This window comes from Eleginops maclovinus, chromosome 16 (assembly GCF_036324505.1).
Source record: "Eleginops maclovinus isolate JMC-PN-2008 ecotype Puerto Natales chromosome 16, JC_Emac_rtc_rv5, whole genome shotgun sequence".
Classification (NCBI taxonomy): domain Eukaryota; kingdom Metazoa; phylum Chordata; class Actinopteri; order Perciformes; family Eleginopidae; genus Eleginops; species Eleginops maclovinus.
Window position 1 is genome coordinate 7,196,580 of NC_086364.1, and position 20,156 is coordinate 7,216,735.

At 38.4% G+C, this 20,156-nt stretch overlaps 2 protein-coding genes across 2 annotated transcripts; one reads left to right on the forward strand and one right to left on the reverse strand.

Moving 5' to 3' along the window:
- The first annotated feature begins 1,988 nt into the window (after positions 1–1,988).
- Positions 1,989–19,568, forward strand: fam83fa (family with sequence similarity 83 member Fa). Its single transcript, XM_063904106.1, has 5 exons — positions 1,989–2,845; positions 12,101–12,268; positions 13,797–13,918; positions 16,555–17,348; positions 17,823–19,568. The coding sequence occupies exons 1-5, from the start codon at positions 2,372–2,374 to the stop codon at positions 17,870–17,872; spliced, it is 1,608 nt and encodes a 535-aa protein (XP_063760176.1). The 5' UTR covers positions 1,989–2,371; the 3' UTR covers positions 17,873–19,568.
- On the reverse strand, positions 4,236–5,758 carry LOC134877580 (general transcription factor II-I repeat domain-containing protein 2B-like). The gene is made up of 2 exons (XM_063903141.1): positions 5,582–5,758; positions 4,236–5,323 (listed from the first exon to the last, which is right to left on the reverse strand). Exons 1-2 carry the CDS (start codon positions 5,687–5,689, stop codon positions 4,349–4,351), a joined length of 1,083 nt encoding a protein of 360 aa, XP_063759211.1. The 5' UTR covers positions 5,690–5,758; the 3' UTR covers positions 4,236–4,348.
- Positions 19,569–20,156: the final 588 nt, after the last annotated feature.

Here is a 20,156-nt window from a genome sequence, read left to right on the forward strand (position 1 = left end):
ATATGCTCACGTCAATGGCAGCAGCTTCAGTGTGTTTCTTAGGATGCTTCAACATGTAGACACATGTAAACCATCAAACAATTAATTTATTGTGCGCCACAGCAAGGGCGTACATATAATTTTCATCTTCACAAGTTGATGAAAAACACCTACATGCACAATCAAACTGACCCATTTCTGCAAAATGTTTTAATCAATCATTAAAATACTGTAATAACATTTTTAGGGGCTTTATTAGAGAGAATAGATGTTGACACAAACATTCAAACTTACCATATCAAATGACTTCACTTAACAGGAGGAGGATTATAATTGTTTGTCTGAAAAGTAACTAAATCAGGAAATGTAACATATCAGTCAAATGCAGTGGTGGGCCGTCAGGGCCAGCAAGGCCTTCTCTGCTGGCCTAAACATCATCAGAATATAAATTAAATTTTGATATATTTTTTCCACAAATACGTATTAAATTATTCCCCATAGTCTATTCTCTTCATTTTATAGCGTTCGTCTTGGCTGCGCTGCTTCCAGCCTCAGAACGAGATTTGGATGGCTGGCCTTTATGTTAGAGCTTTTATCCAATCATATTTCAGCCATAATGTGTTGCTAGGGTCAAAGAAATCTGCCCTTAGGCCTTCAGAATCAACAGTGCGGGCGGCTGTAGCTTAAAGTGAACGCAAACAAAATTGTGGCGTTAACCAATCAGATTTCGAGGTGGCGACAACGGGCCAGCTAGCAGGCGTACGCTAACGTTAGCACGTGCACATCTTCTGATTGGATACGCACTATTGAGAGGCAGAGCTAGGCAGTAGGCAGAGCCATACAGTCTATGGGCAAAGCTAGCAAACATAACTAGAACTTGAGCGAGCTAATTTGTGTAGATTTCTACAAGCTATTTTTTTCAACCCACAATGGCTGAAGGAGGAGAAGAGATCAATTTGGTCGAAGATATAATAACAACGCCATTTTCATAACGAACTTTTCAAGTAAAGCTACACATCTTGAAAAGGGAACGACCAACTCCAACGCTAGCGAGCCTAGCACAGCAGGGAAACTACGAGCGGTACCCCTGGCTCACAGCCTCCGAGAGGCACTGCAAATTGTACTGCCGGGAATGCCTGGTATTTGCAACTGATCGATTTGGTGTTTGGAGCCACACTAAATTTGCAAACTTGAGTTGTCTAACCACACCGAGACACCAAAGCACGGCTGGGCACTTGGAAGCACTGGTGCTTTTGAAAACCTTTGGGGACACCCGAGTGGATCTACAGCTCAACGAACAAGTGCCCAGGGAAACGGAGCTCCACAACGAAAGGGTGAACAAAAATAGGGAATTATTGAAAAACTGATTGATTGTGTCCTGTTTTTGGGTAAACAGGAACTTTCATTTAGGGGACACGATGAAAGCGCCGAGTCCAGAAACAGAGGAAACTACGTGGAGCTTCTTTCTTTTCTTGCTGAGAACAACACAGATTTGCATTACCACCTGCACACAAACAACATGTTTACTGGGACGTCAGGCAAAATACAAAACGACCTGATTTATGCTATTGCTGAAGTGATGGGAGAAGAGATCAAAATGAAGATTAAAAAAGCACCCTTTGTCGCTGTTATGGTGGACGAGACGTCAGATGTGGGTAATGTAGCACAGCTGGCACTTGTCCTGCGTTATGTGACGGACACAGGTGTCAAGGAGCGGTTTGTCAGATAATCTGATTAATTAAGTTAACTGTAAATGCTGATGTATTGATTATAAATGCTTCGGAAATATTAATATAACTCTGTTGTACTTGACTATGTTAAGGTGATGCAACGCCCGGTTATACTGCGTTTCTGTCTAAATGTATAGTTTCTAGAGCCATGGCGTCATAATGATGGTATTAAGAGGTGGAATAATTCAGGTAGGACTGTGTAGGACATCACTGAAGGCCTAGGTGTGAAATGCACGGCCCGCCACTGGTCAAATGAAGGGGAGTCAAAGTACAGGTAACACAAACTTAAACTCAAGTATAAAAGTATAAATGTACCATAGCCTACAATAAAGGTATATTGCAAAAAGCTATTCAGAATGAAAATAAACAAAGAATGTACCTAAAAGTAGTACTTGATTACATCTCTTAAAATGTATTGATTTACATTCTACCATTAATGGAAACAAGTGACCTTCCCAAAAAAAATCTGTTGAACAACTTTTCATTTTATTCTGAAAGTTTTGCTTCAGGAAGCTCTGTTATAAAGTGTGTGTGGGGGGGGCTTTAAACTGCCGTATTGACTTCCACTCAGTAGTCAGTCCCGCCTCCTGCAGCCACTCACCTGGGAGTACCTGCCTACCTGTCCGCACAGGTAATCAGATTCGGGGTAACTTAAACCTGCTATGGCGGATTCCCAGCTGCTGTGCATGGACGATGAGCATGTCAACGAAAAGATCCCGGAGACTAAACCGGAGTTTTACTACAGCGAGGAGCAGCGTGCTGCCCTGGAGCAGCTCCTGAAGAGAGGGGACGGAGCCTTCAAGATGCGGCTGAAGGAGGACAACATCAGAGACTTCCTCTCGGCCAGGGAGATCAGATCCCTCCGGAAAATGTTCAACGAGTACGACACGGACAGTGACTCCGAGTCCGGAGATCAGGAAAAGTCCAAGGGGTCCTCCAGCGCAGACTCCGGGGTGCATTCCACATACTGGCCCGAGATGTCCGACACCGAGGTCCCGTCTCTGGACATCGGCTGGCCGGGCAGCAGCGGCGTCTACAAGGGGGTGACCCGTGTGAGCGTCTATTCCCACCCTCCCAGGGAGCCCGGGCCGCACATCAAGGAGGTGGTGAGGAGGCTCATACAGGAGGCACACAAGGTAACTTTAACTTAATTAATGAATACAACAAATGTGTTGTCCTATAGTAAACACATTATTGCGATAAAAGCATAGACAATTACATAATTATATGACAACAGGAGTTTCGTTTAATAAGTAGATCCCAACTGAAAAGAAAAAGGTAAGCTAAGATTACAATAAAAAGTCATTACAGCAGCCTGCAAAAATAAACACACAAAAGAAAACAAACCAAAAAACGATATAAAGTCATTTCCTACAGTAAATTAAGTAAAGTGATATGTTTGCAGTGTAAACAAGTGAACAACAATAGTGTAACAAAATGTTTAGAACTTTTTTCCACCTGCAAAATTATTTTAAAGGTTGGGGAAACTAGGTTTTTTACTTAGAATTATCAAATCATTTTCTTTTGTAATAAATGGTTACATTGTAAGCACAATACTTGGTAAGAACTTGTACTTTGTTTTTGTGAAAATCATGAGGAAATCATGAGGAAATCATGAGGCAACATGAATACAACTCATTACTTAAAGAAACCAGGGCTGCCACCAACAATTATTGGTATGAGCAATTACATTTCTGTATAAATCACATATTCTATACTTAAACGTTTTCCAAATGAAATAGTAGGTCTTTATACAACTTGTTTTGTCTGAATAACAGTGCCAAACCAATATAGGCTACATTTAATTAAAGCAGAAAATATTCACATTTGCATAGCTAAACGCTTAATTTTGGGACAAATAAAAAAGACAAATATTGTTTTGTGACTTTTGTTATCTAAAAACATGAAATCTTGCTTTATCCACATTCAGAATAAAAATGATCGAATTATACAATGAATGGAATGAAATTCACGAGAGACTAATATACACATAAAGAATTGTTCGCGAAACAAAACGTTTATGTTGAGCAAAGACAAATATGTTGAACCATTGGTCTACATGTTTCCCTTAATTGCAATGTAAAAACCACTTATTGCCTAACACGCAGTACTGTTTCTTCTTGTACTTCATGTCCCCAACCTAGTTCATCCAGAAACAGCAGAACAAAGCTTGTGAAATATTCAAACTGATTGGCTACAGGTGATCATGTGACTGCGTCCTGCAGGTGAAACAGACAATTTGCCCCCAGACGGAAATCAACCATTCAGGGCCGCTGCTAAGCCTTTAGAGCAGGGGTCACCAACCTTTTTTGAACTGAGGGCTACTTCTTGGGTACCGATTAATGTGAAGGGCTACCAATTTGGTACGCTTCAAATTTGCGCGGTTTACCTTTAATTGTATGTTATTATTAATAGTAAAACTAATTAGTTATATTCACCTGTTTGAGGACACTGCTCATTTTAACAAATTTGCACAATAGGCCTAATTATCAATAATGGCTTAAAAAGGAAGGAAACAGACAAATATCAAAATCAGCACTTTATTTCTATTTCACTGTAATCACCATCAAACAGAACAACATAACATTAAACAAAAGTATTTATAGGCCTATTTAATCCATCACAATCTTTCATAAGTTTTAATGGGAAGCCTGGCATTGCATGCTGGCAACCAGGGCCTCGTAATCTGGGCTGTAATTTGACACTGCAAGTCTGAGTGAGTCTTGCAGATGTGCATCAGTGAGCCGTGTTCTGTGTTCGTTTTTTATGAAATTCATGTCAGAAAAGGCTGATTCACAAAGATAGGTAGACCCAAACAGACTGGCAACCTTCATTGCTGCTGTGCACAGACCACTGTACTTTTCAGTATCAACAAGGCCCCAAAAGTTTGCTGCAGCCTGGTGGGCTTTGAGGCGAATGTCATTCTGCAGTGTCACTATTTCTATTTCCACCTGCCCAGCATCCAAGCTGAACATTGCACTTAGTTGCTCAGCAATGGACGTTGTGTCCACGTTTATAAATGGATTCGAAACGAACGACACACATGGCTCAAGTTTATCAATGTCACAAAACCTATTCTCAAACTCTTGCCCAACCCTGTTTATGACTTGAGTGTATTTTTCGGCAGCGTTGCCAAAAATCTCAGACGCAGAGGTATTGTCGTTCAGCACCATCTGCAAAGAGGGGAAGTGCAGCACCTTTTTTCTCTGTAAATGCGCAGAGAAAATGCTCATCTGTGCTTTAAACGCATTTAAAGCACTGATCATGTCGGCAACAGTCTTACCTTTGCCTTGCAGCGCACAGTTCAGATTGTTCAGTTTTCCAGTAATGTCCGTCAGAAATGCCAGGTCTAGTAGCCACGCAACGTCCTCCAGCAGCGATGTGTCTTCGTCTCTAGATTTCATAAAATCTTTGATCTCCCTCAACAGCGACAAAAACCGGAGCAGAATCCGTCCTCTGCTGAGCCATCGGATGTCCGTGTGGAGAAGCAGGTCCCCATATTCAGCCGACAGCTCCGCCAACATCACCTTGAAACTTCGGTGTTGTTTAGCTTTGGAACGGATGCTGTTTATGATCCTCACAACAGGAGTCATTACGTGCTCGAAGCCGATCACCTTAAAAATAAAATAAAATCACTCTTACTCAAAGCACTTAAAAACAATAACAATACAATACAATACAATACAAAATGTATTTATATAGCGCCGTATCACAACTATGAAGTTGACTCTAACGACCAAAAAGCGCAGTAGGGGCCGGTCTACAAGCAGATGCGTAAAATATGCCCAATAGGCCTACTCATAATTACAAATAGGATATTAGGCCTACAACAAGGATAACATAAATTAATAAAATACAAAATGAAAACGCACCTTTGCACATAAGGCCTGCTGGTGAATGATGCAGTGGTACTGTACGAATTTCGGGAACGCTGGGTCGCTTTTACAGAGCGCGATGAACCCTGCATGCCGTCCGGTCATCGCAGGAGCCCCATCGGTGGTAATCGACACCAGCTTTTCCAGTGGTATGTTTCTGTTGTTGAAAAACTCCTTCACCACGTTGTAGATATCAACCCCCCTTGTGCTGGTTTTTAGGGGGAGTAGTGTGAGAAGTTCCTCTTTTGTAGAGAAATCTTGAAACACCATCCGAACAAACATCATCAGCTGCGCCGTGCTGCTGCTGTCGATGGACTCATCACATTGGATGCTGAACCACCTGCACTCCCTGAGATCCTGGTCCAGCTGATCAGTCAAGTTGTCGGACATTGCTGTCACTCTCCTGACCATTGTGCTTGCCCCCATTTGAACATCAGCTACAGAAGAGAGCACTTCCTTCCCATATTTCTCGTCTTTAAGCACAGTGTTCAGAACTATCATCATCGTTTCCTTGAAAAGGTCTCCATCTGTAAATGCCTTCTTCTTCTTTATCAGGTGTTCTGTTGCTCTGAACGAGGCTTCGGTAGCTTTCTGAGATTTTTTAGCTGGTCTTGTGAAAAAAGACTGTTGCTTGCACAATCCTGCCTTTAGCTCACTTACTTTTTCCACTCGTAGTGCGCTGCCCGGTGGGTAGTTAGCATGGTAGCTTGCGTGACAGGTCTTGAAATGCCTCTCAACATTGTGCCGCTTTGGTATCGCCACAGTCGCCCGGCAAATGAGACACACGCAGGCATCTTTTACAGTGGTAAAAAAAAACTCTTGCTCCCATTCACCGTGAAAATAATACGTTCTCTTTCTTTTTTCTGCCATGTTTTCGATTAAATTGTAATCATCCGTTCATCTTGACTTCGCTTCACTGCACTGACTGGACTCGGTCTCCACGCAACGGTTGTCGTGGAGACCAGCTAGGTCCAATCTACGTAATCTGAAGCATTTTATTTTACACAAATTACGTTTTATAAGTAGGCATATGTTTATATGCGTGCATACTGCATATTGTTATCTTCTTACAAGCAATGCAATATATTTAAAAATAATAGAAAGTTTAACAACGAATAAAATAAAGTTGTGTGTCACGTGAGAACTAGGCTATTTTAGAACAGGCCTTCGCGGGCGACTCAAGTAGTCCTCGAGGGCGCCATGGCGCCCGCGGGCGACGCGTTGGTGACCCCTGCTTTAGAGGCCCTAACGTGTCACAAAACCCAAAACTTTGAGAGTTCCACTCAAACTTTTACTATTTATTTTAAAATTGACATTAAATATACATAAACATACAAACCTGTTAAGTTAAAGAACAACAGCAGTACCATCAGTAATATATAAATAATATATAGAACTTATGTTAAACTTCTTAACAACAGCATCACATAAAATCATAACAACTGCAGACTCCGGGATGAACAAAAATATTTATGCACATGAATAAGGTATAAAAGGAAGTAACATCTTCTAAACAAACACACACACACACACACACACACACACACACACACACACACACACCATTTTTCACACACTCAAAAACTACCTTAAAGTGCCGTATTGTCCTAAACAAAATATTTTCCCTAAACTATACTGTATACTCTGTAGAACTGTAAATTGCTTTGGACCCCGTGCGTGGACTGCGAGCTAACTACAGTTTAGCTGACTAAACACAAGGCACCCAATATCTACAGTGACAACTGTCAACTATTTGCAAACGTATCACATGCATTGTGAAATCTAGATTATCTAATATAGAGTTTAGAGCTACATTCTTTTTTACTACTTCTTTTTACATATTAGGTAAAAACATCTAATTTGCCCGAACTGAGGGATAGGGTACATACTTTTTTTTTAAAACAACGATGGGCCTGTTCATCACTAATTTATATATATTTTTTCGTGTAATAATGTAATGATTATTATGACTTTTTTCAATCTTAATTTCGGGGGCCCCCACCAGGTACTGGGGGGCCTACGCGCTCTGCGTACTCTGCGTATAGGGAGCGGCGGCCCTGCAATCAACATTAATAAATGCCACAGCCTGTGATGGATGACAGGGTTTAAAGCATTCACTTTAAACCAGAGGAGACATCCTTTGATTGTAATCTCTAAGAGGTAGCTTAAACATCCAAGTTATGGAGTCTTCCATCAAAACTTAAACAAATGCCCTTAATTAAAGCATTTATAGGAAAATGTATAGCTTTTAAAAGTCATCCCTTATTGTATACATGTAGAGTTTATGAGGGCTGCAAATAACAATTCATTACCGATAAATCTGACAATCTTTTATAGATACATTTATTGATTGTGTTGTCTATTAAATGTCAGAATATGGTAAATAAAAAAAAAAAGGTTTCACAAAGTCCAAAGTGATTTCTTTAAATGTCCCGTTGTGTCAGAATAAAAACACTGACAACAGCAGGAAATGCAACTTATCAAAGTAGTTGGCGATTATGTTTCAGTTCAAAATCAGGAAAAGAAAGTGTTTAGGGAACCATCACACAGCCTCCGTTATGCTAAGCTAACGGATAGTAGGTGTAGTTTTACTGTTAACAGAGAGCTATGAGAGTAATATTATTAATCTCAAGTATCTATCTATATACCTCTGTATTTCTAATACTGAGTTAAACCCAAAGAACTGCAGAGACTCTATTAATCAGATCCATGGTCCGTCTGATAAACTTCAGACAGGTTTTAACATGTTTAGTTAATCTTCTTACTTGGTATTCAAAAGTAAAAATGACAGCTAAGCTTTAATACCCAGTTTAAAGTATTATGGTTTACGGCAATGCACAGCTACTCTGTGTTTGAGCTTGCAGGAGTCACTTCCTTCATGATGTGCTAGATAAATAGATAGATAATGATAGTCAGAATCATTTATATTTTACGTATTAAATGACTATTACATACCTACCTTCATAACCTACATGTACTTAGATTACATCTTGAAAAATAACTATTCTTTTTCTTTTCAAATATGTGTTTTCAAAAACAATGTATTTTGCTGGAGGATTAAAGAATGACAGAAAGTTACTAAACGTCTGACAGGGGGGTGTCTTTTTTAATTGCTGCGAATGTACTGCACGCACGGTAAAAGACAGTACAATCAGATATAGTTTTAAAAAAGACAGAGTAGGGACACAAATATCCCCAGTCGCTGTTAACCTTCCCTCAGAAACCTCAAGTATGTAGCATTATAGTATGGCTGATTTAATCAGTAGTAATGACATAACCAACTTCTTTACATACAGAATATAGAACATAGTTAAAATGTGCATGAATACAGATTCATATTTTGCATATACAGAGTTTTCCATTACAATATAAATCAGGGAAGGGTTTGACAAAGCCCACGGCATCAATAAAGAAATGTACATCATTGGGAGAGTCTAATGCATGTTGAAACAAGCTGAGTCATACGAGGTGCAGACAGAGAAGGTCTAAATGTCAGCTTCACATCAGGGCTTGCAGCAGAAAGATAGTCTTGTTCTGCCTCCCCTGCCATCTGAGGGTTGTTAATGTCTTTGTTTTTCCTCCACCCTCTGGATGGTTGACCCCCGAGGTATGCAAGCTTTTGCCAAAAAGGGAGCGTTCACTGGTGATTGGTGTGATGTGTAGCACTAGAGGCTGCAGTTGCTGGTTGAGGTAACAGGGTTTGTTTTTACCAGAGAGTTTGACTGTTTGAGGATAGCTTAGTCATACTTCTTTGAAAGCAATGTTGCACAGCTATTATTAAAACACATTTAAAAGTCAGGATTTCTTTGTAGTCGATATCAATGATATGATCAATGAAATTCCATCATTCTCAATACCAATTTGAGGAAACTAAAATAAATCAATAAATCCCATGTACTTCAACATGCACTGCTATATTACCACTGATTTATGTGAGAAAGTAAGGTCATAATTCTCTCTAATATTTTTAATTTTTAATAATATATTTTTCACTGCACATTTGAGTAAATAGAGCCTGAATGCACCACAGTGCAACTCTCTGGAGCCATAGATGCTGCTGATAGCTAACATTAACTAGCTCTCCTTCTCTCAGTAAAGAGAATTACATTTCTTATCTTCCACAACTATTTTAAACCTAGAAAAATCAGTAATTGTATTTAATACAAAATTAGAATTCAATTTAATTGCTTGGAATGGCAACGTATGTCTTTGTTTTGATTGATTGTCATAGTTTATCCTCCATTATTATCTTTTGACAATAGCTTATCCATGGCCATGACAGAAGTAACAATTGTCTTTATATTAGGGCTATAAGCTCTGGATGCAACAAGGAAATGTTTTTTACAAGAGGTAAGTCTCATGACGTGAATAATCAGCTTTCTGGAAATGTCTATATTGACAAAGAAAGAAAGAACAAAGATGTTTGCAGTAAGTGGAGAAATTGTTTAAGTAATGTCTTTAAACCATTCAAAAAATTGCAGTCATTGTTGGTGTACTCTATGTCTCAAGTTCATATTCAAAGTACTTTACATGGTTAATTGCATTTTGTGCAACTCTATTCATATAAGTAAATATTGAACTTTCTATGTGATAAAATTCTTCTCTAATTTTTAACCAAACAATGAAACAAAGCTGATATCAAATGAAAAGTTCACTTTCTAGAGATACACAGTCCTCCAAAGGATGGCAACATAACAAGAAATATGATGATGCATTGCTGTAAATTAAACTACCCAAGAGTTTATACAATATTTTAAATGAGCGGATTCTAAAACATCTACAGTTGTAAAATGCAAAATACAGCAATGAAATGAAAAACTTCATACAATATACAAAACATCAGAAACACTTTACCTGTTTCAGCTGTCAGCGTCTTCTCGGATATTTACAACATGCGTATGCTTCTTCAATTCTTGACTGCATATAACTTGGCTACTACTAAATGACATGAGAGTTAAAACTGTTAAAACTTGCCATGCTGAAACTTTGCATGTCCTGAAGTCCTTTTTGTCCTTTTTATTTTTTTTTCTATTTGCAACCTCTAATTCTTTTTCTCTGCTACCTGGCGATGCATAGCCTATACCAACAATTTCTGACAAAACTCGTCTGTGTCCAAGTTTATTATCTCCAAAGCAGTTAACGGAAATTTGACAGTTGTAATTTTGCGACATTTCTTACCACCACAAATATCAATGTCCTGCAGGCACTAGATAATTATGATTTTTCTCAATCTTATACCCGTTTAGATTATTATATGCCAACACGTACTAAATATAGACTCTCGCATGGTTTAGTTTTGTTGGTTGATGTTAATGAAAATCCTCCCAGTCTGTCAACATGAAACTGTCTTCCAGCCAAATTTGTTTGGAGACTGATCAGGCCCAAACAGGTACACTACACGTAAGGTGCAATAAGGAAATGATAAAAGCCTCACATGATCTGCACTGCATTCAAGGATGTTAAACCCATTGTGGCTGTTAAACACTTCATTGCAAATGCTCATCATGTTTGTATATTAAAATAAGCCGCAGTAAAGATGCCTTAAGACAAGAGTACTAAAATGGAAAGCGCATTAGTTAATCGTTTACTGTGTTGTTGTACAATTTGTAGCCTTCTGTCTCTTGTTACAGGATGAATTATCCTCAGCTCAAAACCTGTACTGTTATGTCGGGTCTTGAGCAAAGACACTGCTTTGAAGTAAATAAGAATGTTAATCCAAGCCGTTGCAGGACTTAGTCCAAAACAGTGAGTAACCTTTTACCTGGAAAAACAAGTTCCCATGAAGCATCAATTGATGCTTCGCTCAGAAATAACAATTAAAATGTTAACACACTTGTAATATGCGGGCCTTTGTCGCACTGTGTTTGCCAAAAGTGGGAGTGGTGAAACATGGTTATGAGTCTTAATTTTGCAAATCAACACAAGTAAAAAACATGTGACATCAGCAACGTGCACACACACACATCTTAACCAACCCACCTGGGGAGGTTCTTCTCCTGGAAATCCTGAATGCACTCCATTGAACATTTTTTTGCAAAAGTCTTCCCCTGAAAATGTATGAAAAAAATACCATCGAAATGGACTTACAGAAGAACAGAAATACACTAAATGTGAATGTAACTAATAGTAATGGATAAGCAGTAGCCAATGCATAGGTAACAGTTGAAACTGTATAATTGTGAAAAATTAAACAGGTTTAATACCTAAAAGGATAATGAGATAATTAGCTAAATGCTGGTACATAGTTGACATTGATAGCTGAATGTTAACGGTAAATGAATGAAATAATCTGACTGGGCTGGTTTGGTAACAACACATACTATTTTATAATGTCTTCATAGATTTAAAATCTTAATCTGTAATCACAATATTACCCTCTAAAATGTGTGAAGACCCATGAAGTGTAATTACTAAAATGTATTGCGTGTATTTAGTTACTTTCTCGCACAGCTGCTGTTGCTCTGCTTATCTGCATTAAACCCCCTTCCTCTTCTCTCCCCCACTTCTGTTCCCCAGGTGGTGGCCATAGTAATGGATATGCTGACAGACCTGCAGATCCTCCAGGACCTGCTGGATGCCTCTTCTCGGCGGGGGGTGGCTGTCTACGCTTTGCTGGAAGCTAGGGGTGTGCCCCACTTCCTGGATATGTGCACACGGCTGCAGATTAATGCAGTCCATCTGCGGGTGAGCTCAGCAAACACAGGAGAGCATGAAGGAGGGAGGAGGCTCCCTAATACAATACACAAAGAGCGAGCATGGAAAGTGGGTTACTCATCCACCACCTTTAATCCACAATGGCAGTGGCTGCAATAATTATAATGGATGAAACATTTGTCTTTCACAACAATTATCCCAATTTGTCTTCAATTAAAACATGATTTAAACAACTGCAGGAAACAGAGGTTGGAGGTAATATTCCCAGGAAAACAATAGTGTTAAATCCTACTTTGTGGAATTTTAAATTCATACATTTACGAAAAACAAACCATACCACTTCACCTTGAGACACATGATTTTTCCTATTTTAATTTGCTAAAATTTGCAACTTAAATCTAAGACAATATGTATACACTATGTACTGTATGTCTCCGATCCATAGCTTGAAAAATGTTTTTTGAATTGCACTTTTATTAAGGGATCAAAAATGGCCCATATTAGAACAAATTGATTTTGTTGAGGACATTTCTGGACATAAATTCAAATCATTTTTAGACATTTTGTTCAACATTTATTTAATTGGCTGGATCAAATCCATAATCACTTCCAAAATTCACAACCATGGAAGCTTTCAATAACAACATGATCATTGAGGTCAGAAAACGGTTTGCTTCCCAGCTCGAAGCACACAAAGAAAAGCCTGAACCTTTATTACCAGGGAGGCCTATCAGCAATCTCACAGCACCATAACTTACATCTATCTAACCACAATAACAAATTCCCTTTTTTATGGGTGATGATGTAATTAAACTTTTCGAAAGACACCTAAAGCTTCATTTAAAAACATCACATGAAGCTTTGAATGTAAAAAAATATGAAAAAGTATAAAATGGGGGATGTATGCCATAAGATCTTTGATGATTTTTAAACATAAAAATGCTGAAAAAAGCCCTTTTCCCCATCTCTTTATTTAAGGGTTGAACATAATCATCATACTTTTATAAACTAACATTTCATACAGGTCTAACCTCATCAGTTCAGTGAGTCAGGCTGTCATCCTATCCCCACAGGGACATAATACCCGGCCTTATCTGCTCCACGCTGAGTTTTGTAGCTCCTGTGTAGTTTAACTAGAGCATACCTTGGTTATAGCGGTGTCAGTTGATACGGCAGAGAAAGGCCTTTTCAGAGCTCTGGGCTCTGTTACTCTTACTTCTGACAAATGAACATTCATAGATTCGGAGAACAGATCCAAAGACCGTAACCCGATGCTTTGGCAGAGCCAAGCCTCCTCCCAGTGTGTCCGCTTAGCACTTGTGTCTCCTTTTCTTTCTCTTTCCTTTCTCTGCCCTTTAAGTAAACATATGTGTCTGAAGGGTTTGAGTTATATTTTTTCATGAAAGTTTATGTTGCAAGGTGTGCAAAGTTTGCCTTGGCACGTCATGCTTGATATACAGTACATGTGCCCAATTAAAAGCTGGGATAGTTTACTCAGGCTCACCTGTGTCCTCCTAAACCAGATGAAGTGTATAATCAAGCGGGTGTTTCCTTACAGAATCTCCGTGTGCGCATGGTGAAAGGCTCAGGGCTGGCCCTGTCATTTGGAAAGCTGCCCGGGACCCTGTGCTCCAAATACATGCTGGTGGACGGAGAGAAAGTCATGTTTGGGTCTTACAGGTGAGCAGTAATATCGTTCAGTTCCTTCAAACCCAGGGGTTATGAGGACACATAATAACATTTTCCATGACCATTCAAAAACTTTAAGAACCAAACCGAACTGTTAAGAATTCTTACTCTTAATTGTGTAGGAACATTAGATATCAATGTTTCTAACCCTTCATAGTTGGGAAATGTAGCCACAATCAAAGATTAGATTTAAATTATTTTCTTAATTAAAAATAAAAGATTGACAAGTAATTATATCAGTTCTCTATGATTGCAAGTATGTGGCCTACGTACTACATCATATTTCATAGCTCAACAATTACATTGTATCAGTCATTAGAGAGCTTTAATTATTAATGTACACTTGTTGAGCATTATTCAAACTTATCGGATTCAAACTCAAACAAACTTGTCAGCTACGAAAGGGAAAGACATAACTCGGCAAGATAATTAAGAAACGTACATGTACAATTTAGGGGATTCATTTATGCTCATGATCAATTCTCTCACACGGCTTGTTAAAGCAAATGATTTATCCAAAAGATGGCCAGTTTGTGCAGCAGATTTGCCTCATTTTAATCCCAGATAATTAAAAAAAGACACAAATGTCTTGCTTTATTATACAGTAGGTAATATAAGGGAATATATTCAATGATTTTGTTCTACATTTATTTTTTTAAATGTTATTTCCTCCTCCTCCAGGTTCATAATCCTACTTTTTATATCTAAAAGGTTCTGATGCACTGTTGTAAAAACTAAAACTGAAGACGAAAGATTTCCCTTCTGAGATCAAACTGTTTTGAGGCTTTAAAAATAAACTTTTACTAGAAGCTGCAGACTACAACAACACAAAAGAAAACCACTCCGACGAGTACACTAATGACACTGTAAAGACTTTTAACTGACTGGAAATACTGGAATGCTTTTTGCAGCTCTCCCTTTATCTGATGTTGGCCCTGCACACAAATCTGTGTTGAAGGTACCCCTGATGTTTATTGTGGCTACTGATTTAGGTGTAAAATCTGTGTGAGATTATGACAAGAGCCAAACATCTCTTTGTGCATCAGTTGAGAGCTCATTTATAATGATTTACAAGGTTAACGCATACACTGCGAGTGCAGAACAGAGGTTCCCATACCTATTTACATCCTTAAGTACATTAAAAAAAACGTTATAATACAGGCTCATCCTAAAGTACGGGCAGATTCATATTCTGAATACAGACATTTCAATGCCAAAAAGGTCTTAATTTTTCTCATGCCCGTACTGCAGCATCGTACTCATACTCGTACTGCAGCATCGTACTCATACTCGTACTGCAGCATCGTACTGCAGTCTTCCGGAGCTCACTCTGAATTTATGCTTTACAACTGTTGTGGCTTGATCAGCTATCTTTCATTTGACTTTACTTAAGGTGCTAGTTCTAATTGTTCTTTTTGTTGTTATAGTAACACTTTCAGGAAATCTTGGTTTGCAGCAGCTCTCTGTCATTTTTGAGAAAACCTGATTGAATGCTTTGTATCTCTTTTAAGGGGAGACAGATCTGAAGGTTCTTGAGTCCAAAAGAGAGTCAATGTCAATGCTTTCTACTTTTGGAATATTTCCATCCAGTCTTTTCTGTGTTTGGCATGTTTACGGCTCATCCATCAGTCATTTTAGGACATCTCTTGGCGCAACATAAAAGCTTGCTGGTCCTTTGAAGTTGCCACATCGTCAATTAAGGCCAACTGGTAAATAGCCAGAGAAAGTTTTCATTTTAATTCCCTCGAAGCAAGAAATCAGTCGTAGTGTTTTTTCTTTCTACAGGTTTGATGCTTCTCTCCTCCAAATCCATTGTGAAAGCCAAACATATCTACTGACAAAAAGGTCCCAAAGATAATTTATCATGTTATCTGAATCACGCTGAAAATTCTTGTGACAGAAAACGTCTTCCTATCGAAATGGACTTGATATACTTGACCCAGACTCCTTGAGAAATAAGCTGATTTAACTGTTTTGGAAACAACATCAAGCTGCTATTGTTTAAATACCGATGACACAGCTTTCCACAGATCATGTGTCCACCACATCAGTGATCAGGCAGTTTTCAGTGCAACAATCAACTCATTCATTCAATAAATGAAAACCGGGGCTGAGTTCTGCAAAGTGAAATGAACATGGCGATTTTGTTTTCAATGGAAGTTCACGTCAAGACATTACAGTATACAACATTATCATTTTTCAAAAATATTAAAAGGTTGGAGAAGATAAAATACCAGATTTTGTTGAAAATATTGTTTTTAACTTTGAAACAATATATGCATGGTGCGGCATAATCTAAAGGCTTTAAGTAAATAAAAAATGGCAAAAAAAATAGGAAGTAAGATTTCATAAATAGTTTTTCATGACATTGGATTTTAAAATCTCAAAATACTTGTATGTGATTTCTGATCTTGTAAATTGTCAATGTTTTCATTAAAAAAAAAGTTATCTAAAGTATCCCTGAACCTAATTAATTATTGTATTTTTTTCTTATTATTATTTTGGTAAGTATAAATAGTTTGGTTTGAAATATCTTAGAAAGGATACAAACTAACAATTTCCAAGGCTTTGTAAGAACCCTGCTCTTACTCCACAGTATTGGTTTAAATATCTCTTCTCTTCTCCAGCTTTACCTGGACTTCCTCTCGGATGGACAGGAACACGATCACCGTGATGTCGGGACACATTGTGGACTCCTTTGATAATGACTTCCGGGAGCTCTATGCCGTGTCCGAGCTGGTGGATCTCTACCGAGAGTTTAACATCACCAAGCCGCCAATTTCTACGCCCATCAGGAAGCCAAAGGTGGAGAGAATTCAGCCTCTTCCCGTCTCCATGTCTCGCTTTCAAGTATCTGTCGGGGACTCTAGACAGGCAGATTTAAAGGTACCTGCACACAAATATCACAACCCTAAGTATTCTTTAGTTTTTGGAAACAGTACGGGCCTCACTGGTTCCCTACAAGACCTGTCGAGAGTCAACAACTCGCTGGTTGACGGGCCGATCCAGAGGAACGGCCTGCAGAATGGCATGCTTCAAACCAGCAAGGACAAGGTGGACCAAGCCCCACTTCAGAGTCCTGGTTCCCCTGCAGAGGAGGAGGACGAGGATGGAAAGGGAAGCTTGAAGAGGAACCAGCTTTTTGGAGCTAAGAAACAACGCAGCTCTTTCAGGCACTTCCTGAAAGGTAGAGGAGCCAATCAGAGTTCAGAGACTATAGAGGAGGGCATGGTCACTCCTCAGAGCCAGTCCCCTGTCTCTAAGGTGTCCGAGCTAAATGGCAATGCAAATACAAATGAAATGGAAGACTCGTTTGAGATTATTGAGAAACCCGGTTTACTGAAATCCAAAATCAAGAAGCCCTCAAAGATCCTTCAGAGAAGCATGTCCCTGCAGACCATCAACACAGGAGATGAAGACGGTACGTCCTCAAGTAGTCTTTTATTGCATTATGTGTTTGTTTCATTATGGTTTCGAATAAAACCAAATGTTTTACTTTGTTTAGCCTTTTGATTTAGCTTAGTATGCAGATTGTTTTACTTCCTTTTATTGGTTTGTTTAATTAAACACAACATGCATCTCAACTGTGTATTTTTACTCCTGCCTTTAACCTGTTTATCGCTAGCTCTATGCGTTGTACTTCAACAGTAGAAAATCCAACATTGCTGGTCAGAAAGAGAAAAATACCTAAGTTTAAACATTATAAAAGGCTGGATATAGGCACTTTTTCTGGAATAAGGGAAAAAACAGGAATTAATAGTAGTCAGTGTTATAATTTGGACACAGTTGAGGACCTATAACAATTCAATGTTTGACATTAGTGGAGGTCTATGCTCTGTAAGTGCCCTTCAAGTTTTATACTTAAGTCCTTTCCATTTTTTATTTTTCTCAACAGGATCTAAAAGCCGCCGGCGGCATCAAAAGAAGAATTGCATCCAGTCATGAGATGAAAAACAAGAGGACAGTCAGAGTTTTGAAGAGCAGCACAGGCTCTCCAGATTACACTTGATGAGTCACAGTATCTGTTTCCTGGAACCAGGTGACATTACGCTCTCTGGGCTGTTATACTTCAGGTGAAAGTCCTTTTATAGGAGAGAGTAGTTCAACTTATCATGTGAGAAATAATCTCCTCCAAGAGAATCTAAACATTGTTGCCAAAGTGCTAATGGAGGGCGATTTCATTTCCTTTGTTTTAGTCTATCTACAGTTATTCTGTAGCTAAAGGGGTAGTTCATTCTTTTTGAAGTAAGGTTGTTGGATCTACTTATCCACAGTCAATGTATTACCTACAATAGATGGTGGTTGGCTCATTTCAAGTTTGGAGAAACAGATGAGAGTACCAGAAGAAATCCAGGCAATGTACTTAATTGGACTGGGGGTAACAGCAAAATGTATTTGAGATGCCTAAAAATCCATATCAGTTAATTTGCATGTTGTATTTAGAATAATTGAGCTGCTTTACCTTGCCGTCAGATGTTCATTTTCAACGAGGTACTGAAGCTGTTACTTTCAAACCCACTAGACATTGAAAAAAAAGTTAATTTTAACTTGAAAACCTTGTTGCTGATATACTGCTCGCTCGATCAGTTACTTGGTGGTGTCTTTGTTTGACTTAAGGCCTTTACACACTGTACTGGGGACGTGGCAAAAAAAAACAGGACTTACTTGCCTGCCAATATTTTGCAAAGAAAATCTACATAATGCTCACTGAATCAACATTCCTTCTGGTAAACAGTTACACAGTCTAGGGCAGTGGTATCCAAACTACGGCAAGCATAATTTACATACATTTGATTGATTTTAACTTATGAGGTCATATACATCACCTCTAGTGAGGGGCCCAACCCTTCGTATATTTTTCTGTATATGGCCCTCAGTGAAAAAAGTTGGGACACCCTTGGTCTAGAGCTTTTACTGTGAAATGTTAAGAAGCCCTGTTTTTGCTAATAGACAATAAACATATCATCATGCCTACAGTCATAGAAATAGGGAGAAATAGGGAATAATATAATTATTTAAATATGACATTATAATATTTAGTTTGACATTTTTATTTTTTTAAACATAATTTACAATGATTGACTTTCTCTGCGTAAGTATTCATGGGAAAAAAGGTACAAATTATTTGTATGAAAAACCCCCACTGATGTGTTAAGGCCTTCAAAATGATATGGATTTGTATTTGCTTGCTAAAGAACATTCTACTAAAAGTAATACAATGACAACTGTAGATAAGTTCCTCGCTTCAAAACATCCAACTATCCCTTTAACAGTTTTTTATATGCGTGAACCTGATCACCACAGAGCCAAGGATTGTCACCACACCTGGTTGCTATGGAGACAAGAGAAGTGATCAGAAGTGCTGTTTGTCACCGAGTGTTGCCTTACAGACTGAGGAGCCTTCGTAACAGAATAAGTGTTCATCAGAGAGCGTCGTGCAGGCTGTGAATTATGCACGCTATGTTGAGTTCAGCGGTGTTGACACATGCCTGCTCTGCTTCCTGCCGTGAGAAGACTGTGTATGATTACACTTTGCTTTTGTTCACTGGCAGAGATAATAATGTGAATCCTTGAGAAACTACTTGAGATGCAAATTATCCTAATTTTGTAGCAGAGATTGAATAAAAGACTTGAAAAAAGAGTTTGTGTGAATTCAAATGTCAAGTCAAACGTGTAATTCAGCAGGAATATGAAAATAATGCCCAATAATTAAATAAAAGGTTAATCAGATTGTTCATTTTACCCTATAAACAAGACAACAGTTCAAGTTATAGTCAGTTTCATTACTTTAAACTCAACGTCCTGCTTAATTCTCTCCCCTGAAAAATAACACTTTATGTGATTTATTTTGTGCTGTTTGGAAAATACACAAACAAGAAATGATTTCACTTTAAATGCATACATAGACTATATACTATATATTAATAGCCTGTGTTCATCAGGAATATAAGAGACTTTGTTAAAGGTAAGTACTATAATATACAATGTTTACGTTCAATTTGAACATTTTTTATGGCATAACTAAAAACGATTTGCCCCTGGACTAAGACACCTTTTGTTAGAAAATAAATAAAAATGTATAGATCATTTAAATAAAAATATTCTGATTAAAATCATGGTCCCCACCTCTAGAATCCATGGTTGTATACAACACAAAATGTTTCAGTTTTTGGTACAACATCAAGAACTGTATTAAGCCATGATTTTTTGGGGGGGGTTTTAACAACCC

Coding starts and splice junctions, on each gene's coding strand:
- fam83fa (XM_063904106.1), top strand. CDS start 2,372: ATGGCGGATTCCCAGCTGCTGTGCATGGACGATGAGCATGTCAACGAA. Junction 12,269..13,796: donor TTAATGCAGTCCATCTGCGG/GTGAGCTCAGCA, acceptor GTTTCCTTACAG/AATCTCCGTGTGCGCATGGT. Junction 13,919..16,554: donor GTCATGTTTGGGTCTTACAG/GTGAGCAGTAAT, acceptor TCTCTTCTCCAG/CTTTACCTGGACTTCCTCTC.
- LOC134877580 (XM_063903141.1), bottom strand. CDS start 5,689: ATGACCGGACGGCATGCAGGGTTCATCGCGCTCTGTAAAAGCGACCCA. Junction 5,324..5,581: donor AGCAGGCCTTATGTGCAAAG/GTGCGTTTTCAT, acceptor TTTATTTTTAAG/GTGATCGGCTTCGAGCACGT.